At 43.5% G+C, this 20,331-nt stretch overlaps 6 protein-coding genes across 8 annotated transcripts; 3 read left to right on the top strand and 3 right to left on the bottom strand.

The window, feature by feature from the left end:
- The first annotated feature begins 86 nt into the window (after window positions 1–86).
- LOC108079853 (modular serine protease) lies at window positions 87–1,452 on the top strand. The gene is made up of 2 exons (XM_017174365.2): window positions 87–960; window positions 1,024–1,452. The coding sequence occupies exons 1-2, from the start codon at window positions 87–89 to the stop codon at window positions 1,206–1,208; spliced, it is 1,059 nt and encodes a 352-aa protein (XP_017029854.1). The 3' UTR covers window positions 1,209–1,452.
- An 831-nt stretch (window positions 1,453–2,283) lies between these two features.
- Window positions 2,284–3,784, top strand: Echs1 (Enoyl-CoA hydratase, short chain 1). Its single transcript, XM_017174376.3, has 4 exons — window positions 2,284–2,426; window positions 2,495–2,614; window positions 2,821–3,542; window positions 3,606–3,784. Exons 1-4 carry the CDS (start codon window positions 2,285–2,287, stop codon window positions 3,669–3,671), a joined length of 1,050 nt encoding a protein of 349 aa, XP_017029865.2. The 5' UTR covers window position 2,284; the 3' UTR covers window positions 3,672–3,784.
- Window positions 3,785–5,125: 1,341 nt separating this feature from the next.
- On the bottom strand, window positions 5,126–6,839 carry LOC121502351 (uncharacterized). Its single transcript, XM_070283330.1, has 2 exons — window positions 5,337–6,839; window positions 5,126–5,275 (listed from the first exon to the last, which is right to left on the bottom strand). Exons 1-2 carry the CDS (start codon window positions 6,837–6,839, stop codon window positions 5,261–5,263), a joined length of 1,518 nt encoding a protein of 505 aa, XP_070139431.1. The 3' UTR covers window positions 5,126–5,260.
- A 238-nt stretch (window positions 6,840–7,077) lies between these two features.
- On the bottom strand, window positions 7,078–10,591 carry LOC121502352 (uncharacterized). Its single transcript, XM_041775642.2, has 3 exons — window positions 10,379–10,591; window positions 7,274–10,226; window positions 7,078–7,217 (listed from the first exon to the last, which is right to left on the bottom strand). The coding sequence occupies exons 1-3, from the start codon at window positions 10,496–10,498 to the stop codon at window positions 7,093–7,095; spliced, it is 3,198 nt and encodes a 1,065-aa protein (XP_041631576.2). The 5' UTR covers window positions 10,499–10,591; the 3' UTR covers window positions 7,078–7,092.
- Window positions 10,592–10,630: 39 nt separating this feature from the next.
- Window positions 10,631–14,975, top strand: Syngr (synaptogyrin). Of its 2 annotated transcripts, XM_017174235.3 has the most exons (6): window positions 10,631–10,762; window positions 10,819–11,271; window positions 12,633–12,864; window positions 12,927–13,066; window positions 13,136–13,307; window positions 13,394–14,975. In XM_017174235.3, exons 2-6 carry the CDS (start codon window positions 11,143–11,145, stop codon window positions 13,447–13,449), a joined length of 729 nt encoding a protein of 242 aa, XP_017029724.1. In that variant the 5' UTR covers window positions 10,631–10,762; window positions 10,819–11,142; the 3' UTR covers window positions 13,450–14,975. The 2 variants fall into 2 exon arrangements, with proteins under 2 accessions (XP_017029724.1, XP_070139432.1); XM_070283331.1 differs by having other exon boundaries at window positions 10,657–11,271.
- On the bottom strand, window positions 14,973–19,683 carry LOC108079539 (uncharacterized). 2 transcript variants are annotated; one of them, XM_041775756.2, is made up of 10 exons: window positions 19,435–19,683; window positions 19,095–19,379; window positions 18,495–19,040; window positions 18,073–18,441; window positions 17,473–18,018; window positions 17,052–17,420; window positions 16,631–16,999; window positions 16,209–16,577; window positions 15,609–16,154; window positions 14,973–15,556 (listed from the first exon to the last, which is right to left on the bottom strand). In XM_041775756.2, the coding sequence occupies exons 1-10, from the start codon at window positions 19,675–19,677 to the stop codon at window positions 15,092–15,094; spliced, it is 4,107 nt and encodes a 1,368-aa protein (XP_041631690.1). In that variant the 5' UTR covers window positions 19,678–19,683; the 3' UTR covers window positions 14,973–15,091. The 2 variants fall into 2 exon arrangements, with proteins under 2 accessions (XP_041631690.1, XP_070139430.1); XM_070283329.1 differs by lacking the exons at window positions 18,073–18,441; window positions 18,495–19,040.
- Between the last annotated feature and the right edge of the window lie 648 nt (window positions 19,684–20,331).

Raw genomic sequence — 20,331 nt, 5'->3', positions numbered from 1 at the left:
CCTATCTATAAAATGAAATCAGCTCGGCTTCTACCAGCCTCACTGAATACACGCAAAGCAATAATCAACGCCGCTCAGAAAAGCCCATGACATGGGCACAGCTATCGTCATATCATCATCAAACGGGTTTTCAATACCCCGATAATAATACCCTCTGGCCACAACATGGAATCCGGCAGTCTGTTTACAGAAAGGCAGTAGTAATGTTCGACGATCGTTCTCTCCAGCTGCTGATTCTTCTCTTCCTGGCGGGGATCGCTTGCTGCTCCGCATCGCCAAACGCTACGAGATGCGGCCATCGATGCGACAGCGGTGAATGCATTGAATTGGATCAGCTGTGCGATGGCAAGGCCGACTGTTTGGATGCCTCCGACGAGACGAAGGGCATGTGCGAGAAGGTCTGGTGCCCGGGCTACGGATTCCGCTGCAGCTACGGAGCGTGTGTAGCCAACACGGCCGTGTGCGACGGCACTCAAGACTGTGTGGACGGGTCGGACGAGGAGGGCTGGTTGTGCCGAGCGCAGATGCAGCAGGCCAACTGCGACAACTGGGAGCTGTACTGCTCCTCCGGCCAGTGCATGCCCTACTCTAAGCTTTGCAACGGCGTCAAGGATTGTCCGGGCGGCGACGACGAACTGGACTCACTCTGCGAAGGTGTCGTTATACCGACTGCAACTGCCAGGTCAACTACGGTGACCACTGAACCGAAAGCCATTATCAATTCCACGACGGCCATTAGGCGGAAGCCAAGTCCCCTTGAGGAAGTTAAGGAGTGCGTGGTCCCCCAGCTGCCGAATGTGATAGTTAAGCATTTTGGCAATGCCGTCCTCTATGTAGGCTCAAAGGTACCCAATGGTACTCGTATCTCCTACGACTGTCCGGCGGATCACTTTCTGAAAGGAGAGCACGAGAACCTTTGCTTCGGATCGACGTGGACTGAAAAGTTTCCGTACTGTGAAAGTAAGTAGGGATGAGGAGGAAGAGCGATCTTTAACTATATTTATTTTACGATTTTCATTGTAGCCCCCGCAGCATTCGTCTTTAGCCTTGTGATAACCATTTTCTCCTTCTTGATTGTCGTCTTGCTTTTCTTCATTTGGCGGGTTCGACGGGATAACAGCGGCAGGCGGCAGAGAGAAGAGCACATATGGTTGGTGGAGACCACTACTGCTCATCCACCAGCACAGCCTGACATACCAAAGGCCTAGAAATAAACATTCATGTTTAAGTTAATGTAGTGATAATCAACAAAATAATGAATTATTTGTGTGGTTGTGAAAACGAAATGGAAAATAAGTTCGTCTTCTACCTGGACTCCTCTGATTCGTTCTCACAGGACTGAAGGAGTCCCCTAAGCTATGAATTTGTGTAGATAAACAGATTATAGGGCATATGGCTATGATCTCCGTCTTTGCCGTGACAAGAAGAATAAATCGAAAAGTGTAAAACAAAGTATCTGTTCTAGTGTATTTTTCGGGCATTGCTTTTTCGAACACCTGGGATTGGGCCCGTAAAAAATCAGTAAAAGGTAAGAACCTTTTAATCTTCTAGGTTCCAGGCTCAACATAACCATTCTATTCCTTCTATTCTAATAGGTTTTGAATTGGTCTCTGGTTGACCCTAATATGCAAAAACGATTTAAAGCGGAATACGAGCTGAATAGGACAATTGTTAAAGCAAACGAAAACATGCCTATTTATTTTGTTCATAGCTTATTAAGTTCAATTCCAGCCAATGGAAAGCCTTCGTCGATGTCAAAGCTAAATTTTCTAATTATTAATAATGTAAACTACGATATCTTTGCTTAAAACATTAATTAAACTGAATATAATTAAATTTTTTTGAATATAATCAAATTATGTGTAAATACGAGACTTTACATTCACAATTTTTCCCCTTAGCAATGTCCTTTAAACCGTTATCTTTTCCATTCTTTTTTTGGGATGCTTGGGCATAAATCAAGCTAAACGATAAAAAAATAAAGAATATTTATATATTTGTTTGCTAGTTAAATTATATTAACTAATCCTAATATAACTTAACCAATTAATTTCACATCGGAAAACTTTGCTTTACTAATCATGATATTGTATTTAAAATTTAAATTAAATTAATCTTAATTATTGACGATTCCTTACACAATTCTTATAAAATAGAGCAACATTTTAAGCAAGACGGCTGGATCGACTTTGTTGTTAATGCTGATCAAGAATATATATTATTTAAAGGATTTTAAATAAAATTATAATACCCTGGAAGGATATAACAACAATACAGAATAAAAATGATAATAATCCCGCTCGTCGCTGCTTCCATTTTGAAAAACCGCCAAGATACACTAATCACTAGCTCTTGGGATTTTCGTTCTACAAACGTGCGTTCACACTGCCCGCCAAAGCCCCCATATTGCTCCAGTGCTCCAACGCGTAAGTAACCTTCTTAGGTGGCTCCAGATCGAATTCCCCTTTGATTAGATAACGAATTGTACTTGCAGCCGGTGTCACAGTCCTCCCGAAAATGGCAAACGTTGCTAAAATCTTCGCCTCCCGTGCCCAGGGTTTGCTGCAGGCAGCTGCCCGGCAGCCACAGGTGGCCGCCCGCTTCAGCAGCTCCTGTAAGTATAGCTGAGATTTACACAAGATCAAAGTCCACGCGGTCTCCACTCCACCCGGCACTAGAATTCCAATTAACCAGATGCCGGCTACTCGCCAGAGATTATGGGTATTTTTCCACCGCCGGTCCAAAACATTGATTGCGTAACAACACAACGATCACCTCATGACGCTCACCCCTCTATCTCTCTCTTTTGCTCCTCTACAGCGACCAACACCTGGGAGTACATCAAGACCGAGGTGGCTGGCGAGGGCAAGAATGTGGCCGTGATCACCCTCAACCGCCCCAAGGCTCTGAACGCCCTCTGCAACGGTCTGATGAAGGAGCTGTCCACTGCCCTGCAGCAGTTCGGCAAGGACAAGAGCATCGCCGCCATTGTCTTGACGGGCAGTGAGAAGGCCTTCGCCGCTGGAGCCGATATCAAGGAGATGTTGCCCAACACTTACTCGCAGTGCATCCAGGGCAACTTCCTCAACGACTGGACCGAGGTGGCCCGCACCCAGAAGCCCATCATTGCGGCCGTCAATGGCTACGCTCTGGGCGGTGGCTGCGAGCTGGCCATGATGTGCGACATCATCTATGCCGGCGACAAGGCCAAGTTCGGCCAGCCCGAGATTGCATTGGGCACCATTCCCGGAGCCGGCGGCACTCAGCGTCTGACCCGCGTGGTTGGAAAGTCCAAGGCCATGGAGATGTGCCTCACCGGCAACATGATCGGCGCACAGGAGGCCGAGAAGCTGGGTCTGGCCAGCAAGGTGGTGCCCGCCGACCAGCTGCTCGCCGAAGCCGTCAAGCTGGGCGAGAAGATCGGCACCCACTCCAACCTGATTGTGCAGCTGTGCAAGGAGTCCGTGAACACCGCCTACGAGACCACACTCCAGGAGGGCCTCAAGTTCGAGCGTCGCGTCTTCCATGCCACTTTCTCAACGGTGGGTCTTGCCCCGATACGAAAAGTGTTATGTAATCTTATTTGATTTGTTTATATTTTCCAGGCCGATCGCAAGGAGGGCATGACTGCCTTCGCCGAGAAGCGTCCAGCCAAGTTCACCAACGAGTAAGGCTCTGGATGTCGTCCTGATCCCTGCCAGCCGCCAGCATTGCATTTATATTCTTGTAACAAAATCTGTTGTTTTTTGTAAGCAATTAAAAATTTAATCGTGATAACATAAAACTTCAAATCGGCAAGACTGGCTGCCAGGCCGAGTGTTATGTATGCTTGCATACAGGTGGTTCCCCACCCTGGCAGTCAGTCTCTATGTCCAGGAACTCCTCTAATGAAAAGAAAAGGCGTGCATGGACCACTTCCGAGGCTTTGTATATTTCACTTGGTGATAATTGTCCGAATCAGAGGACGGGCTTGTTGAAAAGCTGTGCGGGAAGTCTCGATTTTGTCCTGGACTGAAGTCGTCTTCCTCTCCAAAATCGAATCCTCCCCGCATTCTTTTCGACCCACAGTACCTCTTAAGCTGTCTGCAATCGGTGGGGGCACAGCTACTTTGCTCACAGGACCAAGGGAAAAATTCTTCGCCGTTTTCTTGGCATGTTGGTTTACAATGCCAACGCTTTCTATGAGGACAACATTGCTGGTAGTTTTTATGTCCTCGCAACGCTGAAGGAGACTGCACTTCCTGAAAGCGATTGCATTTTTTTGGAATACCGGACGACTCGTCTCTTTCCCAGCAACACTTAGCCCTGTGGCGTTTCCCTTGCTCGCGCTGGGCGCAACAGGCGCACTGCTGTCGCACTTTATCTGGACACTGCTCACAACTCAAACTGGTGTCACTTTGGTGACATTTCCCTGTGGCCCGACAACACTTGCGTGGGGTTCTCCTGGTTTTTGTATAAATCTTTCTTCTTTCTGAATTTGGCATTGGATATATCCATCTTATCAAGTCTGTTTTTTCGTTCCCGGATGAGTGCGATACGTGGAAACATTTTTTCGTCTTTGGATCACATCGGATAGGAATAGGTTTAGTTGGCCATACCGTTCGCTGGAATTTCACAGAGCACTGCTGACGCACTTTGCCTGGGCACTGCTCACAACTCGAACAGGTGTCACTGTGGTGACATTTCCTTATAGCCCGACACCCTTTGCGTGGGGTTCTCCTGGTTTTAGTATAAATCTTCCTCCTTCCTGAATTTGACTTTGGGCATAGCCATCTTCTGAAGTCCGTTATTTCGTTCCCAGAGGAGTGCGGTATGTGGAAGCATTTTTTCGTCTTTGGATCACATCGGATAGGAATAGGTTTACATAGCCACCGCTCTCCACTTCGATGGACTTTCGGGCTGCCCTCACTTTCTGTGGAATATCTAGGACAGCATGTTCCACATTTTCTGGCCGAAGGCTTAACTGGGATCCGTTGTTTATTACAGTTATGATATCCATGTCGTGGCTTCTCCACTTTTCTGCAATAAGGAGGGTTGACTGGTCTTTTGGTCTTTAAATGGGGACAGAGAAATCTAAGTCTTTCGTCCTCTTTTTCCGACAATCTCGACTCTTTCTTTTGTCCTGGTTCTTTTATCCCCGGTTTCTTTTTGGACCCGCATGGGTTGGTTTTTGTCTGCTTTCTTTCGGCCGGAAACTTACAAACCGAAATTCGTATCTTATTCTTTTTACAAATGCCAGAATGCTTATATTCGGTTCGAGTTACCCGTGGCTTCGCTTCAGAACGTGGACAAGCATTTAGAATTTTCCAGCAAATGCGAGTGTTGTCAGGACTTACCTTCCTCGATTGGTTGGTCTCTAAATGGTGGTCACAACTGGGTTGAGCAACGCTCCGGGTGCATGGGGATACTTTGCAGGGCAAAGGTTTTACACTATTATCCGGACAATGGCCTCTTATTTTCGGTATGTTGTCATCTCTTTTAGCCAATCTTGACCCTTTTTGATCCGGAACGCTTGTCGAACACTTAGAAATCGCAATGCGAACCTTCTTCTTTTGACAAAAGTCCGAATTGAATGCGGGTTCCTTGGAACAAGGTCTTTTGCTAAGAATCCCTTCCACCGAGTGCTTCTTACAGCCAGAACTCTCTAACGCGATCTTTCTGCAGGTGGGGAACTTCTCCATCTTATTGTTACCATCACTGGGGGTCTGACTGTATCTGCTATGTCTAGAACTGTCATTCCGTGGAAATGCTCCCCGCCAACCTTGCATGGCCTTGAAGAACGCAGTGTTGACGTATTTAATGAGGAGGTTTTTTTTTGGTTTATCGGTTGGAATCGTCGGGATTGCCTCTTTACCAGAAGGGCAAGTACACATTGTCGACTGGTCTGTGGAATTTATCAGCTGGGAAGTTTCATTCAAGTGTGGCGGTTTAGGAACGGAAGGACTGGATGTATGTGGCGGTTTCAAAACGGAAGGATTGCAGGTATGCAATCGATGATTATCAGTTTTCGTTTCCATACTTTCCTGCAAATTATCGTTATTATTTAAGTCCTTCGGGCTTCTCTTCTTCTGGTAGGTGTTGCAACTACAGTCTCTATCTTCTTCTGTGGTAGAGGGGAACTCCAGGTTATCCACTTTTAAGAACTTTAGGGCTTTTGCATTAATATTATTATTCTGATTACATTTCTTCATGGCGTGCCGCTTCTTATTACGCTTGGTTCTGGGTGAAAAGGGATAACGACCGTGGGAGTTTGGTTTCTCTTCCGATCTCAAAGGTGCAGGTGGACCAATCACTATCTCTTGTCCCCGCAAGAGGCGCTTGCGATACTCCAGGCCATCCTTTTCCATATGGTAGGGGAACTCCAGGGGGGCGGCGGTATCGATGCCCGGACGCATGTGACGCCTCTTGCCCTTTGCATTGTATTTGTAGTAGGAGGAGTTAATCCTGGGGCGCCTGCAGTTATGCAGCAGATGCTCCCCCATCCTGGCATGGTGTTGCTGGAGTAGGCCCAAGAACTCCGGGGATACACGTTGTCCCGGAACAGAGTGAGAGGTCGCCATGAGATTCCGTTGCCGTATGGGAACCTGCGAGGTAGAGGAGCACTTTTTGACTGATGATGCCCGTGTGCCCAGATACCACTCAGCCGCTTTGTCATCCACTTCGTAGTACTTCGCACTCTCCATGGCCGAGCCGAATTGGTCGCCTATCTCGGTTTTTCTAGGAGGATCGCAATTCAACGCCTTTAGGCACTGACGCTTCTGGGTGAGAAAATCGTAGTAGGAAGTGCAGGTTATCTGTGAGTTCAGCTTATTGACTTTTGATGCATTTATTATTTTCATTGTGAAGGGGGCAATTTTGTGTATAAAACTAAAACGAAATGTTAAAAAAAAACCGAGAAATGGATGTCAGAATCAAGATTACAAAAATCTCCTTAGTTACACTTCTTAGACTAAAAACACTGAAATACCCTGAAGCGAGAAATATTCTTTGGATCATCATAAGATGTCAAAATGCATTCTTTTTCTAATGATTCTCCAAGGATTATTTTTCTCCTCAAGGATTTTGAGTAAGAGATATGGAGTATTTAAAAATTTAGCAGTATTTGGGACACCATTCCTCGAAATTGTTATGATTCAAAGCTTCCTTCTTTCTTTCCATTTCCCGTATTTTGTGTGGCTTGGTCTTCTGGATGAAATCAGAGTCCGGATTTGAATATTCTGCTGATTGTGAAGGACTCGTATGAGATCAATATAAAAAGTAGACAATCTCTTACCATCGAATGTGTCACATTTCTGTGTCTCATTTGCTGTCTCTGCTGGTGCTTTTGGCTTTGTCTGCTGCTCATGAATATTGCAGCATACTTTTCTCACGGGTTCATGTTCTGTATCTAACAACTGCTGGTTGGAGTTTCTGTAAGGGCTTTCAGGAAAGTCAAAGAGATCCGGCTTTTTGGGTTTCTGCTTTTTCTTTATCCGTGCTTCCTCCCGCGGGTGCATTTTCGGAAGCATTTCGATGTTTTCCCTTATAAAATCCCTTGGTGGTTTCGGTGGCTGAAAGTCCTCTCGGATGGCCACGTACTTCATCAGCTCCTGGATGCGTGCCTGCACGGCGGCCTTCACCTCCACCACAAACTCCTCCTGATATTGCTCTCGCCAGGCATAATCCTCGAGGGCTAGGTGCTCGAAGTGTTTAACCTCGTCGCGTACCGATAACAGTGAAACGGAACTACTTTTCCGGGTTTTCTGCAGCGAACCCGATGTACTTTCTCTTGGCTTCAGTCTCTGCTTTGATAGTGATGTTTTCTTCTCCTTATCTGTCCTTACAATGTCAGCGATTAATTCGCTTAGTGTCTTATTCAAGTTTGGATCCTGATTTTGATCGGTCTGGTAGTCCTCCGGCACGGTGTCGAACATGCAGTCCTCCGGCATTAAGTCATCTTTATCCCTACGCTCCACCTCTGCTGCCTTTACCGGTCCTTGCTCGACCTTTACGTCCAGCAAGGACCGGGCAAAATCCGTGGTGCTGATGACGGAACCTCTAGGCCGGCCGCTCTCTGATCTGGTCCAACCCGGCTTTGGGCTTATCAGGCTGTGGATACTCTTTCTGTCCAAATAGCCAATCAAATCCTTCGAGCCTCTCCGCTCCACTATCCTCCAATCCGGCTGCGAGTTTCTGATGTAATAGTCAAACTTTTGCAGTCTTAACTGGTTCTTGAAAAGGGATGGGCGATATCTTCTTGAGGACCTTATAGAGGCCCTTTTGTTCTTGTCCTGTGAAATTTGGCGAAAAGAAGGGGGAGCCTTTGGTTTCAAGATACTGCTTGGCAAAGCACTATCGTATTGATCGTCCGATTTCACGGTTGAATTTTTAAAGGCTTTAATGCCCGGTAATGCCGGCATTTCTTGATGGGCTATTCGGACATCATTTATTTTGCTCACCGTGACCTCTTTTTTGCTCGGCGTCTTGGACCTTTTGGAAACTCTGTTGCTAGACTCGAATTTGTATTTCAGTCTACCCTTTGTGGATCCGGAAGAGGACTTTTCTGCTCTCGTTATTTTTGGGAATACTTCGGGGATAGTGTTATCCTTGCCCCTTAGCATTTTTTGGAAGTGTTCAGTAAAGTTTGGTCTTATATCACCGCTAGGCATGTGCCTGGATTTTTTGCTTTTGTAAACCCCGTGATTAGGTTCGGATTCGTCTTGTTTTCTCTTGTGAGATCCGGAAGAGGATTTTATGGCTCTTTTTATCTCCGGGAATATTTTATGATGGCTCATAAGAGCCACATTTAGTTCTGGGTTAGTGTTTTCTTTGCCCCTTAGCATTTTATGGAAGTGTTCTGTAAAATTTGGTCTTATATCACCGCTAGGCATGTGCTTGGATTTTTTGCTTTTGTTAACTCCGTGACTAGGTTCGGATTCGTCTTGTTTTCTCTTGTGGGATTTGGAAGAGGATATTATGGCTCTTTTTATCTCCGGGAATATTTTGTGATGGCTCATGAGGGCCACATTTAGTTCGGGGATAGTGTTTTCCTTGCCCCTTAGCATTTTATGAAAGTGTTCTGAAAAATTTGGTCTTACATCACCGTTAGGCATGTGCCTGGATGTTTTGCTTTTGTAAACTCCGTAATTCGGCTCGGATTGGTCTTTCAGTCTAGACTTGTAAGGCTTTCTCGCGTTCTCCTTTTCTTCTATTTTTAAATTTATTTCTTTGTGGATGTTCTGACGGCTCAAGAAAGTAGCCATCCGTTCGGGAATCTCAACGTTCTTTCCTGTAATCAGATTATCAAAGGGCTTTGACATCTTTGGCTTGGGCATAGCCTTAGCCTTTACCTTCTGCCTGAAGTGCCATGAAAACTTAGCTCCCACACTGGAACTTATATTTTTTGGATTCTTAACAGGTAAACGCTGGCGATTTCTAATTGTATAAAATATGGGAACTTTCACAGCCTTAGCCCTTGGCATTTGTTCAAAAGGATCAGAGAGAGGAACGGTTTTATTGACAAAAGCAAATGAGCCATTCTGGTGCTGATTTTGGGGAGTGGACTTATTCTCTGAGTTTCTATTTTTCACATTCTTTGCAGGTAGAAGTAAGCCGGTGACAAGCTCACGAAACCTCTCATCAGTCCTGCTGTTCCGGTTCTTCTCATACTTTCCTAGGGGGGTGTTTAATACTTCATCGAGAGGTACTGAGCGTACTTTCTTCCTTTCCTTGCCAGTTCTTCCTACCCTGCTAACGACCTTCATGAGGTCTGTCTCTATCTGCACGGGCGTTGGCTTCTCTTGATCATTTTGACTTTTTTCTGGTTTCCTAAACACCTGCTCATTCTCCTTCCTCCATTGAACAGTTTGCTCTTGATTTTGCTCCAAGAGCCGTTGGAATTTGTCCCGTGCCTCGACTTTCTGGATTAGATTCTGCCACATAGCCGTCATGTACTTCTCCTCCTCTTCCTTGGCCCCATCCTGAAGTATTTTCTCACGCTGCTCCCGCACATTGGGCTTTTTCTTAGCAAAGAAGGATCTCTGGGCGACCGGAGCTCGGTAGATTTCCTGTAGCCTGGCGTAGGATTCTCCAAGTGAAGATTTACTTTCCGCGAGTCCTTCATATGGGCTAAGGGTCAGGTATTTGTTTCCAGAGGCTTTAGTTCTTCTTTTCCTGCTTTTACAGCAAACTTCAAAGGCCAATTTATCGGCTTCAATTTCTGTGCAAATATATGGATGATCGGGAATCTAAGAAAAAAATAATGATAATACAAATTTTAAAAGACTTTATTAACACCTTTGCTTATTTGGCTTATTTGCTGTAGTTTAAAAAATAAATTCATTTTGAAACTTTAAGTTTCCACCATCTTGTAGTAAATTGTAAATAATTTTATAATTACCTTCGATGATGCCCACTCATCCCTGTAATTTAGTTTTTCCAACTTCCGTTTCATCTCCTTGTAGCACTTTGGCTGTCGAGGACAACAATTACATTCGTTGCGATTCCTAAAAGCCGACATAATTTATTTATCAAACACAAGTAATTTGTTGCACAAAAAATCAAAAATTTTATTTATTTTGAATTTAAAAGCAAGGGTGGGGTCACACTGGCACCGCCTAACAGCGCTGTAAGCGGCAGCCTAACAGAGTTCTGGAAAGCGAATTCAGCATTCGCCGCGCTCGCCAATTCGCTGCACCTTGGCGCACTTTTTTTTTTTACGATTTTGGACGAGTCCTGCGCGTTGACAGTCGAAACACCGTTGAGAGCGTAGCTGGCGAAAAAAGTAAAAGTGAAAATCTGGCCCTTGAAATTTCTGTTCATCAATTATGCATTGATTAGGACAAAAGCAAAACACGGTGACATTTGGCAAAGCAACGGAAAAGTGCATTTCGAAACCAGAGTTGAGAGTTTCCCAACAATCAACATTCGCACGGTGCCGTAATATCCATAATTGCGAGAAAAGAAAAGAAACTTACACACACACACACTCGGTGTAGACACACACAGCAGTTCTGTGAGTGGGTGAGACTCATTGCCTTGGCCCCACGAACCGAAGCCAGCGTTCGATTTTTCACAACAAGCTGCGAAAACGCCACTGGGAAAAGCTGAACCAAACTCGGAACTGAACTGAACTAAAAACGCCAATAGCCAATAGCCAGCAACATGGACATGCTCAACCAGATACTCAGCATCAACAACGGTGGCGCCTATGGGGGCGGTAAGGCGGGCGGCGCCTTCGATCCGGTCACGTTTGCCATGAAGCCCCAGGTTGTCATCCGGGCGCTCTGCTGGGTAAGTAGGACTCCGGGGACTCCGGTTGAGTGCTCCGCTCGGGGAAATGCTGGGATTTCTCGGACCCCCGAAAGCACACACGCGCCACTCACACGACTTGATGATTATAACGCTGTTTGCACGGCACTTAAGTAGTTTACGAAAGTGTCCCCAAATAGGGATTCATGAATTTGGGCTTACACTGAAAACAACAGAAATGACTGTGAGAAATTGGAAAAGAAAAGAAAACCATTATAATCAATTTCTTATCCAATTTTTTAAAGCCTAATAATCCCTTTTTAAAATAAATATTTTTAGTCATTGGGGTTTCATTAAATACATAAACTACATAGAAAGCCCCTGTCATAAAAAAAACCCATTAAAAACTCTTGTAGATTTAATCTTTCTCCTAATGCTCACCATCAAAGAGGAAAGCTGGACATTAGAAAAAGACCCATAAACTGTACGTGACATTCGTAAACTCGTAATCCCCGAATGCCACAACGCATAAACGTAGTGACAACGCGGAAGCATAGGAATAGTGTTCTGGGATTTGTTTACCCGAGTGTGCCAGGGGCTTAGGTGCGCTCCATTAGAGGGGCTAACCGGGATCAGCTGCAGCGACGCCATAAAAACTCTCACGCCCATGAAAGCTTTATAATTAAATGTCGTAAAGGACCCAAGCGGCAATTGACCACTGGCTCAGGACTTGGAACTTAGAGGACTTTATTGTACCAGCGATTTGATGTGCGTCAGCCAGTGAACAGGGAAATATGCGATAACAGAGTGGCGGGTAGGGGTTAGTTTGCTTTCCATTTGTGTATACGTAATATTTGCCCACTCTGCTGACCAAGGACACTTGGTCCTTGCGATTGCAATCCTCCAATGCCTCCTCCCGCCCTCCGGCATTCCTGGCCAAACAAACTAAACTTGGCCTTCATTCCGCGAATTGGGTCACAAACATAAGTACGTGTCTGCCTCGTTGTCTGTGTACTTGAACTTCTTGTTGCTTGTTGCACCTGCTCAGGAAAATCGATAGCCGAGAGTGGGAGTTGAGAAAAATACATAAACTAAGTATTTACGCTGGTAAGGAGGTGTAACTTTTTTATTGGCAATACAATTACTTTGATAATCCTATAAATTACAAGAATTAAGACAAGTCTTAGGAGACTATTGGTAGCCGGTTTCCTTAGCCAAAATCAAGAAAACTGATCAAATCTCAACTTACCAGAGATACATTTCGCTAAAGACCCTATGGCTTGCGAATAGTTTTGAGTGAATTGAATTTTTAATTGCCCATTAACACAGCTTAAGTGTTGTATTCGGAATTTTTAATATGCAAAGTACGCTCCCTCACTTAAGGAATTTCTCCCATTCGATAGCTCTTTTCAGTCGTCGTCTTCGGCTGCATATCCTCCGAGGGCTGGACGGAGAAGGACGGCAAAGAATACTGCCTGTTTAGTGGAGACGGAATGGCCTGTAAGTTCGGCAACATGGTTGGCGTCTTCGGGTTCCTTGCCTCCATGGGCTTCATGGGAGGCGAGTTCCTGTTTGAGCGGATGTCGTCGGTGAAGAGTAGAAAGCGTTACGTCATGGCTGATATGGCTTTCTCGGGTAAGCCCCTCCGTCCAATATCCTTAACTAGGACATCTGATGGCAAGGTTCTCTTATTGCAGCCTTCTGGACCTTCATGTACTTTGTGGCCTTCCTGTATTTATGGTCCCAGTGGAGCTCGTCGCCCCCGCCGCCTCTGGGCATCGGAGCTGGCAGCATGAAGACCGCCATCTGGTTCTGTCTCTTCTCGATAGTCACCTGGGTTCGTAGCCATCATCTCCTGTCAATTGCTGAATGTTAATGTAGTTTTCTATTAATTCTTTATTCTTAGGCCCTATGCGCTCTGATGGCCTACAAGCGGTTCCTGATTGGCGCCGGCGATGAGTTCACCTCGGCCTTCGAAACGGACCCGGCCAACGTAGTGCACCAGCAGGCCTACGGCTACTCCATGGACAATGACAATGATCAATACAGCGCCTCGCCCTTTGGTCAGCCGCAGCAGGGTAAATATAGGACTCTTTACATTCCCCCTTACATACCCTTATTTACCTACAAATAATATAACTGCTAATATATATAAATTCTGTAGGAGGTATGGAGCAGCAGCAGCAGTCCGGCATGGAGTACCAGCAGCCCACCTACTAAGGATTTTCCCCCACTTGCTCCTCCGTTGTCCACAGAACACTTACTTCGATTTTGTAGTGCAAATGGCAAACGTTTTACACGACTAAACAGCAAACACACCAGTTGGCTTTACCATATACACCGATGTTGAACATATAACAAAAGTAACAAAGTAACAGAAACAATAAAGCAGTTGGTTAAAAAGAGGAAAGCATACAAGATACAAATACAAAGTCAAGCAGTTGCAGATACAATGCCACGCACTTGCTTTAGCTACCAGAGGATATATAAGGATTTGTCGGAATAGTATGAATATATAACTCGTAAGCTAGCCCCCTAAGTTGAGTGTGTGCAGTTTTTTGTAGTGGAAATTTGTTGCAATATATATATATATATATACAGATATACAACTAGTTATGTATCCCATATGTATACATATACAGGCTACCAGTTGAGGAATAGTTTTGTGTATTGCCTACTCGATATTTGACATGATATATGCTTTTAACGTTGTTAGTTATTTAGTGTTTACATGTACGTACTTATTATATATAATTTCGGTTCGTGCCAGGCCCTGGTCGCCTCGATCAGCTATAGCTAGCAACCGAGGGAATCCACGCAGACGAGATTTTTTAGATAAATTTACACACAAACGCAGCAGCATCAGCAATTTGGTCAGAAACAGAACGCTATTCCGAAACACTCGTGCCCACTGCTCAAGCTACATATCCAATAAACCGAATCTGGACAGCCCAACACATACGAGTCCTGCGGCCAGGGCCGGAGCTTGATTAGAAGGACAACAATAAACGCCAAACAATTTGTAAATTGTAAACAGTAATCATCACAGTACACAGTAAGGAACCTAACCTGTAACCACAGTATTCAGGTGTTTTCAAACTAGATTACCGCAGGCATTACGGATTCGCTTAAATGTGTCTAAGGCTTGCTAAAGGCCCATTGTTGCCCCAACTCCCAACCAGAGATTTGTATAGTAAATAATAATAATAATGCCGAAGAAATGGAAATATATGCTTGTGTGTACAATACCCATTACGCATTGCAGGGGTTGTCCCATCCGCTGGAGAGGCTGGGTGCGATCGCTCCTTGGAATACACTCAAATATCAATGAATGTAAACATATTGATTACATAAATGTTCACTTAGTGCAGCAACTTGCGATAACCTACAAATGTATTTGTTAAATTAAATACTATATATACATATATATTATATATATTACGGATTGTATATGTCATACGAAGACCCCTGCTGAAAGCCACAAGCGGACAGGTATCTCAGAGCAAATATACAAATATAAATTAATCATGTAGAATTCGTGTGCGTTACAATGATAGACAAAGAAACCAAAAATTTAAATTTACTCATTTCAAAAACTTAAGGTCGAGATTACAAAAACGCCGCCAGTGAAAGAATGCGAAATTAGCATTTGCGAACACTATTGTAACAGAAGAACTCCTCAAACAAGATCCTTAAGCAGAAAACCCTCAGATTAATATAAATACATATTTTTAAAAACCAACTAACAGTCAAGTATTTTTATTGGGTCCCTTCGTTTACTTTACAATTCCTTATACTTTATACACTACATCAGTTTGAAAAGAAGTCTGTTACCTCTCTGATTAATTTTTGTTTTTTACTGCTATTCTATGAGAACTTCTTCATTCGAAGAATTCGATTTCTTTGGTGGTTTAGCAGGAAATGTTCCAGGTAATTTCGTATTAACTGGTTCTTCTAAATCTTCAATCTGACGAACTTCGTCGGAGAATTCTATATCTAATGCTTCAGGTTCCAAGGTCGTTTCTGCAATATATAATCCGGGTTCTTCCATATTCGGTGGAAACCAAACCTGCTGCGACCCAACTTCCACTAAAGTTTCCTCCGTTTTGTTTTCCGATGGTTTTAAATTAGCCGGAAGGATATCTGGATTTTGACTCTTAAGCTCTTCAGAAGTCCAGTCAGACCACCCATTTGTACTCTCCTTGTAGGAAACCTTTCCTAATTCGTATTGGGCATTGTGCTCCTGAATCCTTTGCCAGTTGTCACAGAAGATGCTCCGACGTTTCTCAGTTTCGACATCGTTTTCATATTTTGGGGTGTAATCAATCTGAAAATCACATTGGTTATTATAAGTAAATATTCAAAACCTATTAACCTACCAGGAACTTCTCCCAGGCAGCCTGGCACCAAACCACTTTCTTATCGTTTTCAGATGCGTCCGTTTTCACAATATAAGTGTCAGGCGATTCATTATTAGCTGGAAACCAGTCTTCCTGCGACCCTATTTCCACTATAGCTTCCTCCGTTTGGTTTCCAGTTAATTCTCTATTTGCTGGTTTCTCTATCAGGCTTTTTTCTTCAACTAGTTGTTCTTCATTCAGTAACTTTGGTTTCGGAGGTGCAACATATGCTCCATGCTCTTCCATATTTGCCGAAAATCTATTCTGAGATTCTTCTGAAAACTGGGCTTCAGCTGGTTCAGTTTTGTTTCCAGGTGTATCCATATTAGGAGGAAAGGAGTGTTCTTGCATTTTCTTCCACTCTTCAAACGTCAAATCAGACCACTGGTTAATGCCCTTCTTATGGGACACCTTTCCCGCTTCGTATAGCACATTGTGCTCCTGAATTCTTTGAAAATTATCACAGAAGATGGAGCGCCGCTTCTCAGTCTCTTCATCATTTTCGTATTTTCGACTAAAATCTGTCTGTAAATGGAGATAATTAAAATAAATGGATATTCAAGACCTAGTAAAACCTACCAGGAACTTATCCCAGGCACCCTGGCACTTAATCCCTTTCTTATCATCTTCAGATGCGTCCGTTTTCACAACATATGTTCCGGGTTCCTCCGTATTAGGTGGAAACCAAACCTGCTGCGACCCAACTTCCACTATAGTTTCCTCCGTTTTGTTTTCCGATGGTTTTAAACTAGGCGGAAGGATATCTGGATTCTGACTCTTAAGCTCTTCAGAAGTCAAGTCAGACCACCCATTTGTACTCTCCTTGTAGGAAACCTTTCCTAATTCGTATTGGGCATTGTGCTCCTGAATCCTTTGCCAGTTGTCACAGAAGATGCTCCGACGTTTCTCAGTTTCGACATCGCTGTCATATTTTGGGGCGTAATCAATCTGTAAATCACATTGGTTATTATAAGTAAATATTAAAAACCTAATGAACCTACCAGGAACTTCTCCCAGGCAGCCTGGCACTTAATCCCTTTCTTATTATCTTCAGATGTGTCCGTTTTCACAACATATGTTCCGGGTTCCTCCGTATTAGGTGGAAACCAAACCTGCTGCGACCCAACTTCCACTATAGTTTCCTCCATTTTGTTTTCCGATGGTTTTAAACTAGGCGGAAGGATATCTGGATTCTGACTCTTAAGCTCTTCAGAAGTCAAGTCAGACCACCCATTTGTACTCTCCTCGTAGGAAACCTTTCCTAATTCAAATTGCGCATTATGCTCCTGAATCCTTTGCCAGTTGTCACAGAAGATGCTCCGACGTTTCTCAGTTTCGACATCGCTTTCATATTTTGGGGTGTAATCAATCTATAAATAACAATGATTATTATAAGTAAATATTCAAAACCTATTAACCTACCATGAACTTCTCCCAGGCAGCCTGGCACTTAATCCCTTTCTTATTATCTTCAGATGCGTCCGTTTTCACAACATATGTTCCGGGTTCCTCCGTATTAGGTGGAAACCAAACCTGCTGCGACCCAACTTCCACTATAGTTTCCTCCGTTTTGTTTTCCGATGGTTTTAAATTAGGCGGAAGGATATCTGGATTTTGACTCTTAAGCTCTTCAGAAGTCAAGTCCGACCACCCATTTGTACTCTTCTTGTAGGAAAACTTTCCAAATTCGTATTGGGCATTGTGCTCCTGAATCCTTTGCCAGTTGTCACAGAAGATACTCCGACGTTTCTCAGTTTCGACATCGTTTTCATATTTTGGGGTATAATCAATCTATAAATAACAATGATTATTATAAGTAAATATTCAAAACCTATTAACCTACCAGGAACTTCTCCCAGGCAGCCTGGCACCAAACCCCTTTCTTATCGTTTTCAGATGTGTCCGTTTTCACAATATATGTGCCAAGCGATTCATTATTAGCTGGAAACCAGTCTTCCTGCGACCCTATTTCCACTATAGCTTCCTCCGTTTGGTTTCCAGTTAATTCTATATTTGCTGGTTTCTCTATCAGGCTTTTTTCTTCAACTAGTTGTTCTTCATTCAGTAACTTTGGTTTCGGAGGTGCAACATATGCTCCATGCTCTTCCATATTTGCCGAAAATCTATTCTGAGATTCTTCTGAAAACTGGGCTTCAGCTGGTTCAGTTTTGTTTCCAGGTGTATCCATATTAGGAGGAAAGGAGTGTTCTTGCATTTTCTTCCACTCTTCAAACGTCAAATCAGACCACTGGTTTATGCTCTTCTTGTAAGACATCTTTCCCGATTCGTATAGCACATTGTGCTCCTGAATTCTTTGAAAATTATCATAGAAAATGGAGCGCCGCTTCTCAGTCTCTTCATCATTTTCGTATTTTCGACTAAAATCTGTCTGTAAATGGAGGTAATTAAAATAAATTTATATTCCAGACCTAATAAAACTTACCAGGAACTTATCCCAGGCAGCCTGGCACTTAATCCCTTTCTTATCTTCTTCAGATGTGTCCGTTTTCACAACATATGTTCCGGGTTCCTCCGTATTAGGTGGAAACCAAACCTGCTGCGACCCAACTTCCACTATAGTTTCCTCCGTTTTGTTTGACGATGGTTTTAAACTAGGCGGAAGGATATCTGGATTTTGACTCTTAAGCTCTTCAGAAGTCAAGTCCGACCACCCATTTGTACTTTCCTTGTAGGAAACCTTTCCTAATTCAAATTGTGCATTGTGCTCCTGAATCCTTTGCCAGTTGTCACAGAAGATGCTCCGACGTTTCTCAGTTTCGACATCGTTTACATATTTTGGGGCGTAATCAATCTGTAAATCACATTGGTTAATATAAGTACATATTCAAGACATAATGAACCTACCATGAACTTCTCCCAGGCAGCCTGGCACTTAATCCCTTTCTTATCATCTTCAGATGCGTCCGTTTTCACAATATATGTTCCAGGCGATTCATTTTTAGCTGGAAACCAGTGTTCCTGCGACCCTATTTCCACTATAGCTTCCTCCGTTTGGGTTCCCGTTAATTCTCTATTAGCTGGTTTCCCTATCAGGCTTTCTTCTTCAACTAGTTGTTCTTCATTCAGTAACTTTGGTTTCAGAGGTGCAACATATGCTCCATGCTCTTCCATATTCGCTGGAAATTTATTCTGAGATTCTTCTGAAAACTCTGCTAAAGCTGGTTCAGTTTTATTTCCAGATGTCTCCATATTAGGAGGAAAGGAGGGTTCTTGCATTTTCTTCCACTCTTCAAACGTCAAATCAGACCACTGGTTTATGCTCTTCTTATGGGAAACCTTTCCCGCTTCGTATAGCACATTGTGCTCTTGAATCCTTTGCCAGTTGTCACAGAAGATGCAGCGACGCTTCTCAGTCTCTTCATCATTTTCGTATTTTCGACTATAATCTGTCTGTATATTGAGATAATTAAAATAAATAATTGTTGAAAATATGAAGAAGCTTACCAAGAACTTCTCCCAGGCAGTCTGGCACTTAATCCTCGTTTGATCCTTTTCAGATGTTTCAGTCGTAGGTTTAGCCTTGTCAAATTCAGGGGCAAGGAGAGGACGTTGTTTATCCTTCCACTCTTCAATGGTCCAGTCAGACCACTGATTTATTTTCTTCTTGAAGGATACTTTTCCCGCTTCGTATTGAAAATTGTGCTCCTGAATCCTTTGCCAATTAGCGCAGAATATGTTACGACGTTTTTGGGCCTCCTCATCGTTTGCGTACTGCACACTGAAATCAACCTAAAACATATTTTAATGGGCTGCAATTCTGGGAAGACGTTATCGCCAAACTCACAATGAACTTTTGCCAATCGGCCCGGCATTCGGCTTCTTCTTGGAATCCAGATGGGAGCTCAACCCCTGGAGTAGTTGGTGCTGACTCAGTCCTATTATTCCCGACGGTTGCTTTTATTTTAGGTTGTGAATCACTTTTAACTTCGGTTTGGTTTGCGGAGGCGGGAGTTGTGGGGGCTGCCCAGGCCGCGCCCATGAGATTCGCAATCAAGAAGGCGACAGTGGTGAAGTAAGCCAAGCTCATATTGCTTACTTTTCGCGTACTGAGCCGCAGGCTTCGAGGTACTACCTATAAATACTCAGAGCAATCATAGCGAGCAGAGAGCAGAGAAAGATTCGATCCAAGCTGCCTGGCGATAAGGCATTTATTTATTTCTTTTTTAAATTGACTCTCTTTTCGTTCTGGAGAGCATATTTCAGGTGAGGCATGGGGGAACTTACCCGTTTTGTTTATAAATGAGAGCAAAATCGTGATAGGTACACTGGTTTATGCGACATATTCTTTCATGAATTTAACAAAGGCTAACTTTCGATCTTCCTTCAACTAACATATTTGTATCACATAGCATATTTATATTCACAGTTTTCACAAGATTCACAATGTGATTGCAAAAGGAAGCTTTGAATGCAGCTTTGAATGTTTGGTCAGAAAAATACAATATTCTAAAAATGCAATAAAAAACCAAAGGTTTTGGATGTCATGGCCCAGATTCGAAGCCACGACTTAATGTTTACTAGAATCAGGTGACAAATGTCGAATATCTCCTACAATTTTACTAAGCTTGTGTTCGCCAAGTCAATTGATTTTATATTTATAGTTAACTGGTTTAAAAAGTTGGTTTTTATGATATAAATAACCTTGTCTGCCTATCACCTTTAAGATTGCAGAAGGTATAGA

The sequence above is a fragment of the Drosophila kikkawai genome, chromosome 2L (assembly GCF_030179895.1).
Source record: "Drosophila kikkawai strain 14028-0561.14 chromosome 2L, DkikHiC1v2, whole genome shotgun sequence".
Taxonomy (NCBI): domain Eukaryota; kingdom Metazoa; phylum Arthropoda; class Insecta; order Diptera; family Drosophilidae; genus Drosophila; species Drosophila kikkawai.
This window is presented reverse-complemented; position numbering and strand designations above follow the sequence as displayed.